This window comes from Panthera uncia, assembly GCF_023721935.1.
Source record: "Panthera uncia isolate 11264 chromosome C1 unlocalized genomic scaffold, Puncia_PCG_1.0 HiC_scaffold_4, whole genome shotgun sequence".
In the NCBI taxonomy this organism is placed as follows: Eukaryota; Metazoa; Chordata; class Mammalia; order Carnivora; family Felidae; genus Panthera; species Panthera uncia.
In genome coordinates, this window is record NW_026057585.1 from 1,129,439 (window position 1) to 1,141,970 (window position 12,532).

Sequence of the window (12,532 nt, forward strand, 5' to 3'; positions counted from 1 at the left end):
GAATGGAGGTGGCAGAGATCTCTTTGGGTGTATATGGGCCTGGAGAAGTAATGGGATCATTTCTAATTTGGGGAGAAGGCAAGTGGTGAGAAAAAAAGACCACTGAGGACATTCAGAGGCTTTCTGTTTCTCTGTGTTTCTGGGTAGGGAGACGAGGAGCGCCTGGGGAGTGGCGGGTGGCTCCAGGGGAAGGGAGGTTGAATCTTCCCGTCGTGTCTCCTCTCAACTCTAGCCCTCATGCCAGGATGGCAGAAGATGAACCCGATGCTAAGAGCCCCAAGACTGGGGGACGGGCCCCCTCAGGTAGTGCTGAGGCGGGAGAACCCACCACCCTTCTTCAGAGGCTCCGAGGTACCATTTCGTAAGTACTCCTCACCACCTCCAAGTCTTGCTCCAGAACCGTAGCACTTCACTTCCTCTGTAGATGAACTGCCTCTCCCTGAGCAAGTGCCTGTGAGCACTGGGAGATTCTCCATCATGGTAGCCGTTGCTGAGCACCTGCCAGTCCTCTCAGCCCTCTTCCTCTCCCTAACAGTAAGACACCAGGGAAAATCTTGTGTGTGACCTCCAGCTTTCTCCTCTCCTCCACAGCAAGGCCGTGCAGAACAAAGTCGAGGGGATCCTGGTAAGTGTTTTTGGGAAGAGGGCAGTAGAGAGATGGAGTTGGTGCAGGGGGGAGGAGGAGGAAGAGGGTATGCCTAAATGAAAGGTTTCTGTGGGACAAGCAGTGTTGTCTTCCCCGTCAGAAGATAATTGGCTTTGCAACTTGCTGCCAGTTTGACCTTGAGCATCTTAGTTCATCTCTCTGTGACCTGTGGTATAGACACTCAGTAGGAATAAAATCAAAGCCGATCCCCTCCACTCCCCTCTCACCATGGTAGCTCACCTAGGTGCCTCTCAGATAGAGTGAGAACCCGGCACCAGATCATTTCTAAGGTCCTTTTTCACTCTGACAGTCTCTAAGGCAGCCCAATTTGGGAGGAAGGATCAGAAGATCCTACCTTGGGTCCTTCTTGGCCTTATTTTTTTTCCCCTGCCTCTGTTCCTCCCAACCTCAGCAAGATGTACAGAAATTCTCAGACAACGACAAGCTGTATCTCTACCTTCAGCTCCCCTCAGGACCCAGTACTGGAGACAAAAGGTAGGTTTGGTGCTACAGTTGAAGGCGTCAGAGGTTCTGGTTCTTAAAGGAAGGCTCACTGAGATGGGGCTGGGTGACTAGGAATACTCATAACCGCTTGATAGAGAAGGAAAGGACCTGTGCTGTCCTGGTTTACCTGGAAAAGGTGGATTCTGGGCCGAGTGATTTGGTCCAGCACTGCTGAAGTGGTAGTCTGTTGAGAACCACAGCAACTATTAGGATCTTAGTAAGGTGTGTCCCTTTTACTTCTCTTGCAGCTCAGAGCCAAGTACACTTAGCAATGAGGAGTACATGTATGCCTATAGATGGATCCGCAACCATCTAGAAGAGCATACTGACACCTGTTTGCCAAAGCAAAGTGTTTATGATGCCTATCGGTGGGTGAATGGGGGGCCGGGGTGTGGGTTGGTGGGCTGGGACTACTCCCTCACCCCTGGAGAGCTCCCTGCCTTGATAGAGCCCCACTGACTTGTTAAGGGGTTTCCCATACTTGATGCCAGGGACCCTCCGAATTTACCCATGATTCGATACTCACTGGTGTCTAAGTATCTTCCCTCTTTGCCCCCTCCCCCCACTTACTCAGGAAGTACTGTGAGAGCCTTGCCTGTTGTCGCCCACTCAGCACCGCCAACTTTGGCAAAATCATCAGAGAGATCTTCCCTGACATCAAGGCCCGAAGGCTTGGTGGCCGAGGCCAGTCCAAATATCCTTGAGTGGAGAGGTTGGGGCTGGAGGACGGACCTGGGGAGGAAAACTTAGGGTGTGGAGGGCCAGGAGTAGAAACAGCCTAACCTTCCCACGGGGCTTGGAGATCCCCGTTGTTGGCTGCTCTTTAACTTGTCTCAGATATTGCTACAGTGGCATACGAAGGAAGACCTTGGTGTCTATGCCACCCTTACCTGGACTTGACCTGAAGGGCTCTGAGAGTGTAAGTAACAAACAACCCTCCGATTGCATTCTTCTCTCCGAAGTAGAGGGTGACACAGCCTAGGTCATTCTGCACGTAGCTTCTGGGTGTACAGGATATTCCCTTTACCTACCCGATGGCTCAGGCAGACGGTGAAGAGAATTTGTGGGTTCCTGGGGCGAGTTACTCCCATCTGCAGTCTGGTCTTGCTGTGGTTGACACTGGTGTCTGAGAGGGGCCAAGGTGGAGTGTGATTGGGCATGTCCTTCCCCACCACAGCCAGAAATGGGCCCAGAAGTAACCCCAGCACCCCGGGACGAACTGGTTGAGGCAGCCTGCGCTCTGACCTGTGACTGGGCAGAACGAATCCTGAAACGGTCCTTCAGTTCCATCGTTGAGGTCGCCCGCTTCCTCCTGCAGCAGCACCTCATCTCTGCTCGGTCTGCCCCTGCCCACGTACTCAAGGCAGTGGGGCTTGCTGGTGGGTGGACCATCATCTCTCAAGTCCTGAGAAACTCTCTGCCACTTTCAACTTCATAGGCCCTCCCACCTGCTAGGGTAGAGACACCTTGCATTTGCTTTCTATTTCTAGTGGCCCTTATAGGACATTAGGTCATGCCTTAGACCGCCTTCTTCCTCCTTCTCCACCAGTCAGAGTTGCCTCACTTGTCCATTGTTTCCTCCTCGCCCTTGCCTTACTACCTTTCCTGCACCTCCACAGACGACGATGAACATGCCCCTCGGGAGCGGTCCTCTAAATCCAAGAATGGTGTCGAGAGCCTAGAGGGTGGAGCCCATAAGAAACCGGAGAGACCAGCCCAGGTAAGGAAGTTGATGACCCTGACCTTGCTGCCCTGGGCTGGGGGCTTTTGGTATCCCTTTCCCCATATTTTCTCACCCTTCTATGCCTGTGTTGACTCCAGTGTCCAGTCTTCCCACTTAACTGTGTCCTCTCTTTACCTTTTAGCCACCTAAGGAGCCGGAATCCCGGGCTGGGGCTGGCCCTCCTGCACGTGGAGAGCGGAAGAAGAGTGTAGTGGAGAGCCCAGCCCCAGCAGCCAATAACCCACAGGTTAATGCCCTGGTGGCCCGGCTGCCTCTGCTCCTTCCCCGGGCCCCTCGCTCACTTATTCCACCACTCCAAGTCTCTCCCCCCATCCTGGCCCCCAAGCTTTCTTCAGGCCCTCTGAAAGTGGCTCTGCCCAGTAGGGCTGGGGGACCCCAGGCAGCTGTGCCCATCATTAACATGATCTTACCAGCTGTTCCTGCTTTGCCTGGACCCGGGCCTGGGCCTGGGCCTGGGCCTGGGCAAGCCCTACCTGGGGTGCTCGCTCAGCCACGAGGCACAGAGAACAGGGAGGTAGGCATAGGTGGTGACCCAGGCCCCCATGACAAAGGTGTCAAGAGGACAGCGGAAGTACCTGTGAGTGAGGCCATTGGGCAGGATCCACCAGCTAAAGCAGCAAAGCAGGATATAGAGGATACAGGAAGTGATGCCAAAAGAAAACGGGGGCGCCCTCGAAAAAAATCAGGTGGAAGTAGGGAAAGGAACTCTACCCCTGACAAGTCAGCAGCTGCCGTGGACTCTGCCCAGCCCTGCAGGTTACCACGGGAGACATGGGCCTCTGCAGGGGAGAGCAACTCTGCCAGAGGGTCAGGGAGGCCAGGGCCAGTGGGAGGGGCTGAGAAGGGGATGGTGCTTGCCCGGGATCAGGAAGATGGTGTTGTTTCCAGAGGAGGAAGGGGTCCCAGTTCCCGGCATGCCAAAGAAGCAGAAGATAAAATTCCTCTGGTCACCTCAAAAGTGAGTGTCATCAAGGGCAGTAGAAGCCAAAAGGAGGCTCTTCCAAAGGGAGAGGTAGACACCGCAGCACAGGGTAATAAAGACTTAAAAGGGCACATGCTTCAGAATTCCTTATCCCATGAAGGGAAAGACCCCCAAGCAACACCCCCTTGATAGGTACGTGGGGAAAAGTGTTTATATTCACATTAACTCTACCTGCCTAGTAGAGGCCCTTCTCTGCACTTGCTTCTCGTTTGGCTCTTCTTTTCCTAAGGCAGTTCATTCTCCTGTAGAGACCGCTGAGGCCCCCTTGTCTTACACAGTGTCTGGCTCCTGCCTCTGATGTTTCCAGCTCAATACCTTTGGCTTTAGAGTCCTTGATAAATGTAGTGACTGTCTTACCTGGATCTCTGCTATCCTGTGGGATGATAGGGATGGAGTAAGTATGATGAATGTATAGGCTAGGAATCTTTCGGTTTTAAATCAAAGAAAACCTTACAAACTGGCTTAAAAATTAAGACTTCCTGGCTCACGTAACTGTGAAGTCCAGAGGTAGTACTGGCTCCAGGGAGAGCTGATGCAGTGGCTCAATCCGTTTCTAAATACCTGATCTCCCCCCCTGCTGCTGCCTTCTATAGGATCGTTTTAAACCTGGGCCACCTCATGGCTGCCAGCATTCCTGGGATTACACGTTTTCTCATTTATATCCAACCTGAAAAGGGAACATCTTTGTGCCAGGAATCATAGCAGAAGCATCAAGATTGACTCTGATTAAGCCATCCTGGGTCACATGCCCACCCCTAACCAATCACTGTGGCCAGAAGGATGGTACATGCTAATTTGTTCATTCTACATGGGGAAAGCCTGGGATCAGCCTCCCTAGAATCACAAAGGTCTCCAAACGGGCAGTTTCTGGGGAGGCAGCTGACGCGGGCCACACTATAAAGTACATGTGGTTTTAGTTTGCTAGGTTGGGATCGGCTACACCTGTTTCCTTTTTCCCCTCCCTGTCTTGCATTTTCCTTACTGCAGCTATAATAATAGCCTCTTTCCTCTGGTAGGCTCAGAAGGAATGAGAGGGAAGTCCCTCTCCTTTAAGGACTCTCTCTGGTCTCATTTAGATGATACTTCCTACATTTCAGAGATGGAGATCCTTCCCTTTCCTGTTTCTGAATGTTCGTTTTTTCCTCATTCTGCTTCCCTACTCATTCTGCTTTCCCGACCCTACTGCCAGCTTTCACCAAGTGGAGTGAAAGATGAACTTCTTAGCCATTTTATTAAATCCATTCTGTATCCACCAGGTGTCAGTCTCTTGTCATACATGTGTCAGGACTTAGCCAGGATTGTGGGGTTTAGGCTAGGTGTGTGGCAGGAGGTAGCTCTGCAGATCAGCACCAATAGGAAGGGAACCCAGACCTTATGTTCTCCTTTGGAAAAGCAGTAAACCAGTATTTACTGAGGACCTACTTTGTCTTCTGCATAGGGTAGCTTCTGTCAGGGAATCTGGTTCTGCCCAGGAAATAAATTTTCTTTCAGGGAGACTTCATTCATTTCCACCACAGCATATTTTTTAAAATTATAATATGTAATATTTGATATATAAAGAATATATTTAACATGAATAAATTATGAAACATAATTAAGTGAATACCTTTGACCCATCACCCAAATTATACATTAAAACATTAGAAATACCATTGAGTTTCCTGTGTTCCTACCCTGGCCATCCTGCTGCCTCTCCCCGGACAATAACCACTGTCCTTAACTTTGTGTTTATTAGTTACCTACATACACACACACACAAATATATGTGTATCTCTATATTTAACCATATACATATAATATTCTTTTAAAATACTCAGTTTTGCTTTTTTAGCTTTACAAAAATTTTGTACTCTAATAGTCCCCTGCAGTTTTTCACCTAACACTATTTTTAAGATTCATCTATGTTGTAAGTAGCTATAATTTGCTCATTTTTCACCTGTATTCTACACATTCACCTATTACTGGACATTTGGATTGTTTCCATTTTTTTTGCTATTACAAACAGTGCTGCTATGAACATTCTTGTACCTGTTAGTGCCTTTTTTTTTTTTTTTTTAGTAAGATTTCAAAAAAAATGTTTCTAAGATGGTTCATTTGATCTGTGCATCCTCTGAGTTGGGAACTGTTCCCTCTTATTCTCTGGAAGAGTTGACATCAGATCAGTAAAACTCAACTGTTGAACCATCTTTGCCTGGCATTCCTTTTTGGGAAAAATTTTAACCATTGATTGGACTTTCTATTTTTTGTTGAGTCAATTTAGGTTAAGTGTTTTTTTTAGGATTTTGTAATTTCATGTCTTTTTTTTTTAATTAAAATTTTTCCTTTTTTTCCCCCGTGCTCTCTGGGTAGTCATGTACTTTGTTTTTCATTTCTACTATTTACTTTTACCTTCTTTTGCACCAGAAATTTGTTATTTTACTTATTCAGCTACTACTTTTGGTTTTGTTGATCCTCTCCCTTATGTTTTGTTTTCCATTTCATTAATTATGGATATTATCTATAGTATTTCCTTTTTTCTGCTTTCTTTAGATTTAATTTTATGTTCTTCCATAACATCTTAATTTTGACACCTAACCTAATTTTCAAGCTGTTATTTTTTTCTACTGTAAGTTTTTAAGGACCTGTTTCCCTATATCCCCCCAATTTTTCTGTTGTAAAGTACTTTAATTATAACTTAGTCCTAAGATATTTAAATTACCTTTATGATTTGTGATTTGTGAATTATTTAGAACAATTTTTTGAACTTCCAAACGTCTGAATATTTAAAGTTTTACCGTTTAGATACCCACTTTCAACTTTAATCATTTGTACTCAGAGATGTGGTACCCTATGATGCTAAATTTTTGAAACTCGTTGGGTTTGTTATTTTGTATTTCTGTAACTTTCCTGGATATCTAAATCTGTTTTGTTTTCTGCTCACTCTTGCCTGTGGTAGCTTGTTTCTTTGTATATTTTCAATCTTGGGGTTTTGAGCTCAAATTTTGTTAAACTTAATCTATGGGAATCCAGAGAGCCTAAATTGGGGGCACTTTCCTGCAGAGAAGATTTGCATTTGCTTCTGCCAGGAGCCAAATGATGCTCCTGACCTGGGACTGTGTTAGCCCCTTCACGGGGCTCAGTTTCTTTCAGGAGTCCCAGGTTTTTTCCCCTTCCTTGGCTAGGCCCAGGGTTTAGCCTCTGTTCACAATACTGTTCACTCCTTCATATAGGTTTCAGCTTAATGTTATTTTTTTCTTCCTTTAGTGATTTCTCTTACTTTCTAACGAGCCCAGCAATATGCTGACCATTATGTTTGTTGAAATGTATCCAGGATCTACTTGTATTTTAATGGGAGAGCCCTTTCTTTTATCCAGGCTGTCAGAAATCGGCCTTACTGTGGTTTTGGCAATTTCCTTTTTGTTTTTTAGGTGCCAGGCACTTTTTAGAAGCCAACTGACTTAAGCTGTCTTCAAGTCAATAATGATCATAGCATAGTGGCAACATAACAGTTATGTTAGCAGTAAGCATAGAGCTATGGGGGCCCAGAGGAATAGCATATAGATCAGACAGGGATCCGGATGACTTCCCAGTTGAGGTGAGTAGGAGTCACCTGGACAAGTCTGACTCCTAAAACAAGGACAGAACAACATAAGACCTATAGAAAAAAAGCTAAATCATGGTACTCATTCTGCATAAGAGCTATAAATTCAGAGAGATCACTTGGGCTGAATAATTTTGGAAGACTTCATGGAAAAGAGGGTAAGTAGAGCTTAGATAGGTGGAAAAGAGAGGACATTCCAGGGAAAGCAGAGGTTTGGAGATGTGAGATGTGACTAAAGACCTAGGAGAACCATCCCCTGATAGACACCTGTCAGGTAGAAGGGGGGTGTACGAATAATAGAAGTCAACTAGAAGGACATGCAACCATCATAGTACTCTGTTGACTGAATGAGTGGATAAAGGTATGAAGTTTGCATTAAAGGATGGAGGAACTGGAGTCATAAGGAAACAGCCAAGCAACTGGTTCCATGTGGGAGGAGAAAAGGGATTGGACTGGGCTGCTGATACATTAAAAGTGACAGGCAGGGGCACCTGGGTAGCTCGGTTGAGCATCAGAGTTCGGCTCAGGTCATGATCTTACAGTTTGTGAGTTCGAGCCCCGTGTCAGGCTGTGTGCTGATAGCTTGGAGCCTGGAGCCTGCTTCGGATTCTGTGTCTCCCTCTCTCTGCAACCTCCCACTCTTGTGCTCGGTCTCTCTCAAAAATAAATAAACATTAAAAAATTTTTTTAAAAAGTGACAGGCATATGGGAAAATAAACCACTCATGTTAGAATAGATGAAAGCATCCAAGAAAACCTTGTCCTCACCATGGTTGGCTTTGGGGATGTATCCATTCACTCTGGGAGACCAGCCCACCTGAGGATTTTGAGATTTATGTGTTTTTTTTTCCAAGTTTGTTTATTTATTTATTTATTAGTAAACTTTACACCTAATGTGGGGCTCAAACTCACAACTCCAAGATCAAGAGTTGCATGCTCTTCTAACCAAGCTAGCCAGGCATGCGCCACTCCCTCCCCAACCCCTAATCCCTGCCATGGGATTTTTAAGTAGCCTATTTTATTTATTTGTTTATTTTATGTTTTATGGTTGTTTTTTTTTAAGTAGGCTCCACATTCAACTAATGACCCTGAGATCCAAGATCTGAGCTGAGATCAAGAGTCACACGCTCAACAAACTGAGCCACCCAGGCGCCCCAGTAGCCTATTTTTAAAACTTACCTATTAAAAAAATTTAATGTAAGGGGTGCCTGGCTGGCCCAGTCTGAAGAGTGCAACTCTTGATCTTGGGGTCTAGAGTTCAAGGCCCACTTTGGGTGTAGAGATTACTTAAATCACTTAAATAAGTAAAACTTTTTAAAAAATGTAACATGGGGGGGGGGGGCGGGGACCTGGGTGGCTCCGTTGTTTAAGTGTCCAACTTTGGCTCAGGTCATGATCTCAGTTTGTTGAGTTCAAGCCTCACATCAGGCTCTCTGCTGTCAGCACAGAGCTGGCTTCAGATCCTCTGCCCCCCCCCCCCAAATAAATAAATATTAAAAATAATAATAATCTAACATGGGGTACCTGGGTGGCTCAGTAGATTAAGCATTTAAGTTTTGATTTTGGCTCAGGTCATGATCTCACAGTTTGTGGGTTTGAGCCCTGTGTTGGGCTCTGCACTGTCAGTGCTTGGGATTCTCTGTCTCCCTTTCTCTCTGCCCCCTTCAAAAATAAATAAACCTTTAAAAATAAAAATAATCTGGGGCACCTGGGTGGCTCAGTCAGTTGAGCGTCCGACTTCAGCTCAGGTCATGATCTCGTGGTCCGTGAGTTCAAGCCCCGCATCGGGCTCTGTGCTGACAGCTCAAAGTCTGGAGCCTACTTTGGATTCTGTGTCTCCCTCTCTCTGCCCCTCCCCCACTCATTCTCTCTCTCTCTCTCTCTCTCTCTCTCTCTCTCTCTCTTTCTCTCTCTCTCTCAAAAATAAACTTTTAAAAAAATTAAAAATAATCTAACATGAAACAAATTATTCTATAGTTTAGGCAATCTTCAGTTTACTAGATGAAGGGTTAAACTAAGATTTTGGGGATTGCCTACTGCTTCCTCTACCATTTTTATTCTTTCCCCAAAACCCTACTCTGTACTCACATGACCTCACCCCCCAAGTGTCATGTTTTTTCATTTTAACCCTATCATAAGTTAAAGATAATTTATAATTTACTAAGATTTGAAATAACTGTTTACTATGAAGCCAAGATAAACTCTACATGTCTAGTCGATGGCCCCAAATAAGTGAACTTATTATTTTTGTGGACAATTAACTTTCTTTAGAAATCAAAGCAAATGCCACATTTACTCACATACTAAATGAAAGGACTAATGTCATCACATATTTGTCTAAGTATTTCATCTTATGGTATGGTTCCTCAGTAGGCCTATCCCTTCTTTGCCTAGGATTGTCCAGGTAGCTCTGTCCTATGAGATAAAACTAAGCACAACATATAGGTAATGCATTATTTAAGAGATGTTCATGAGAAAGTATTTGCTGAAAAGAGCATGAATTCAGTTCATATCTTAGCCCATTCATGGGTTGTGAAACTGATTTAGCAGGGTGCAAAACAGTGTTTTCAAAAATGAAGTAAAACAGAAACTATCAGTATTTGCATATAGTAAGGGTAAGTATTAGTTCCTGAAACCTTTATTTCAGCGAAGGTACGTCTGTGTGTTCTTCAGTGATCATGATATAAAATGTACTTCTTATTGTGGGTTGAAGTAAAACAACCTTGAAAAAGTGACTTAACCGTTCTGAAGCTTAGCTTCCATAAAATGGGATAAAATCTCTTTCACAGGGTTGTAATGAGGAACAAAGGAGGTAATATTTGTATTCATACACAGTAGGGGCTTGGCCAACAACTGCTGGCTTCTTTATCTTTTCTCTGGAGGAAAAAAAAACCCTAATTTCTGTGGCTCAGGGAGAAAAAGTTGTTCTTTATAATTTCTTTAGCCACAGGGGTGTTTAAAATATAACAGGAGTTACATTATGAACTGGGTCCGCTAGTTATACCAACTTTTGATGACTAAGCCAACTTCTTTACCTGATTTGGTTAAATTTAAATAAATAAACGACATGGGGTGGATCAGTCAGTTGAGCATCCAACTCTTGATTTTAGCTCAGGTCACAATCTCAGGGTGATGGGATCGAGCCCCACATTGGGCTCCATGCAATCAGTACCGAGCCTGCTTGGGATTCTTTCTCTCTCTCTCTCTCTCTCTCTCTCTCTCTCTCTCTCTCTGCCTCTGCCCCTCTCGCCTGCTCACACTCTGTCTCTAAAAAACAAAATAAAATAAATGACATTACCTGACCTTGTTGGTACTTTCCTGCCCTCCCTATACTCCAAGGTGCCACACACACATATACTTTTCCATCAAAACAAGAGGTGTCCCACACACATAGGACAGTACAGTTTCCCATAGGGTCACATCATCCATGTGCAACCATCTATACCTGCAGTGGCTCCCTGGGACCTAGGAAGGAGGCAAATGGTACTTTTTCTAGCAAAAGAAAATTTTCAAAAATAGGTTCAATGTGGTGGGGAATTTTAGAAGATATCCTAAGTGTTATGCTTTTAATTTAATATGGGAAACAGAATAGCATTCAGCTTTATAATTTGACAACTGAAAGCAAATAGGATGAGAGAAGAAAACTAGTCAATATTTACTTGTTAACATTTTTAATTTATTCATTTATGAAAAATAACTTTTTCCAAACCAAAAAGAAAAAAAATTGGTAAGACAGTTGGTTTTGTTTTACATTTTTGGAAATTCCTTTAATGCCTAACTGGATTCTTATATCTGCTTCTGCATTCCATCTGTTGCTATATCAACAAATATAATTTCTGCCCCTGTGGTAGAAACTAAAGATACAGCTAGAATACAAAGGTGAATCCCTTCCTGCCTTGGGTTCAGACTAGAGGGGTTTGGAGACTCATAGAAACAGGAGAGTAACAACAACAACCACTCCAGAGAAAGTCAGAAAGACCAAGTCATACAGAGATGCAGAGAAGTTCACACGTGAGCCCTTAGAATCATAAACACAGAAAACTCAACATACTTCTGCTTAATATTGTTTGTAGGGGAGGAAAAAAGTGGGGATCTCACTTGGTTAATAAAGGACTTAATAACTGCCTATGGCTATAAAAAGTTCCACTTAAAGTTTGAACAGAGATGTTCCTGAAATCTTGTTTTGTTGTTATTGGAAAATAAAAAACTTCCTACTATAAAAAGTAGGGCTTTCACATCCCTTTTCACACTGTTTCAAAAGCTGGTCTGAGACCCTTTGGAATCCTATACACTGGAAGGGAGGGATGTATGACATTTTAAACTCTAGGCTAAAGCAGGATCATCACCTCTTGACCCTTGCCTGACAGCTGATTGGGAGCTGGCCAAGAGTTGCAGGACCTAACAGGTGGGTTGGTGATTCTCTCCTCCAGACCAGTGGTGACAAATTTAAACTATCTATGGCACTCTTGTCCTCTTTCTCTGCTCATCTTTCATAACTGTACTCCTGCTTTAACCAAGTTTATCAGCTTGCCCTCAAGCAAATTCCCATCTCTATTCTTCACCATACAATTTTTTAGTCTTCAGAATGCTCTCTCTTGTTCTGCTGGATCATGTCCAGTATCTCTTCTAAGACCTGGCTTATAGTATTTTTGAGAAGTCTTCCATTCATTTGTTCACCATATACTGATTGGCTAGGCCTTCCATATTCATCAGACTCCTCTATGTTCCTTCAGCAATTGGATAGCCCATTTGTTCTACTTTTGTACATACTGCGTTGCATGCTTTACATAGGTATTTTAAAGCGACTACTGTTTATTCTGCTTCCCTATTAAACACAGAAGCAATGACCCTCTTTTCTTTCATTATCCTATATAATTGTCCAAATAATAGTAATATATAGTACTATGGTAGTAATCTATACCTCTTTTAATCCTCACAAAGCCTGTTAAGTGTTAAAATTCCTGTATCCACTTTACAGACCTAGAAACTGAGGTTCAAAGCGGTTACTTCAGTCCTCCCAAATCAAACAGCCTTTAAGTGGCAGGGAAGGTGGCATCCAAGATCAGGGCTAGCTCAG

General features: G+C 44.2%; 1 protein-coding gene across 3 annotated transcripts in view; it reads left to right on the forward strand.

Moving 5' to 3' along the window:
* Nucleotides 1-8,141, forward strand: part of RFX5 (regulatory factor X5) — a 9,056-nt gene extending 915 nt beyond the window's left edge. For 2 of the 3 annotated variants that reach the window (XM_049616266.1, XM_049616267.1), the window contains exons 2-10: nucleotides 233-361; nucleotides 592-625; nucleotides 1,059-1,141; nucleotides 1,399-1,518; nucleotides 1,725-1,844; nucleotides 1,988-2,069; nucleotides 2,328-2,529; nucleotides 2,770-2,870; nucleotides 3,016-8,141. In XM_049616266.1, the coding sequence (XP_049472223.1) occupies nucleotides 233-361; nucleotides 592-625; nucleotides 1,059-1,141; nucleotides 1,399-1,518; nucleotides 1,725-1,844; nucleotides 1,988-2,069; nucleotides 2,328-2,529; nucleotides 2,770-2,870; nucleotides 3,016-4,005 (1,861 nt within the window). In that variant the 3' untranslated portion in view covers nucleotides 4,006-8,141. The remainder of the gene's footprint in view (nucleotides 1-232; nucleotides 362-591; nucleotides 626-1,058; nucleotides 1,142-1,398; nucleotides 1,519-1,724; nucleotides 1,845-1,987; nucleotides 2,070-2,327; nucleotides 2,530-2,769; nucleotides 2,871-3,015) is intronic. The other variant, XM_049616269.1, reaches the window with a different exon arrangement.
* Nucleotides 8,142-12,532: the final 4,391 nt, after the last annotated feature.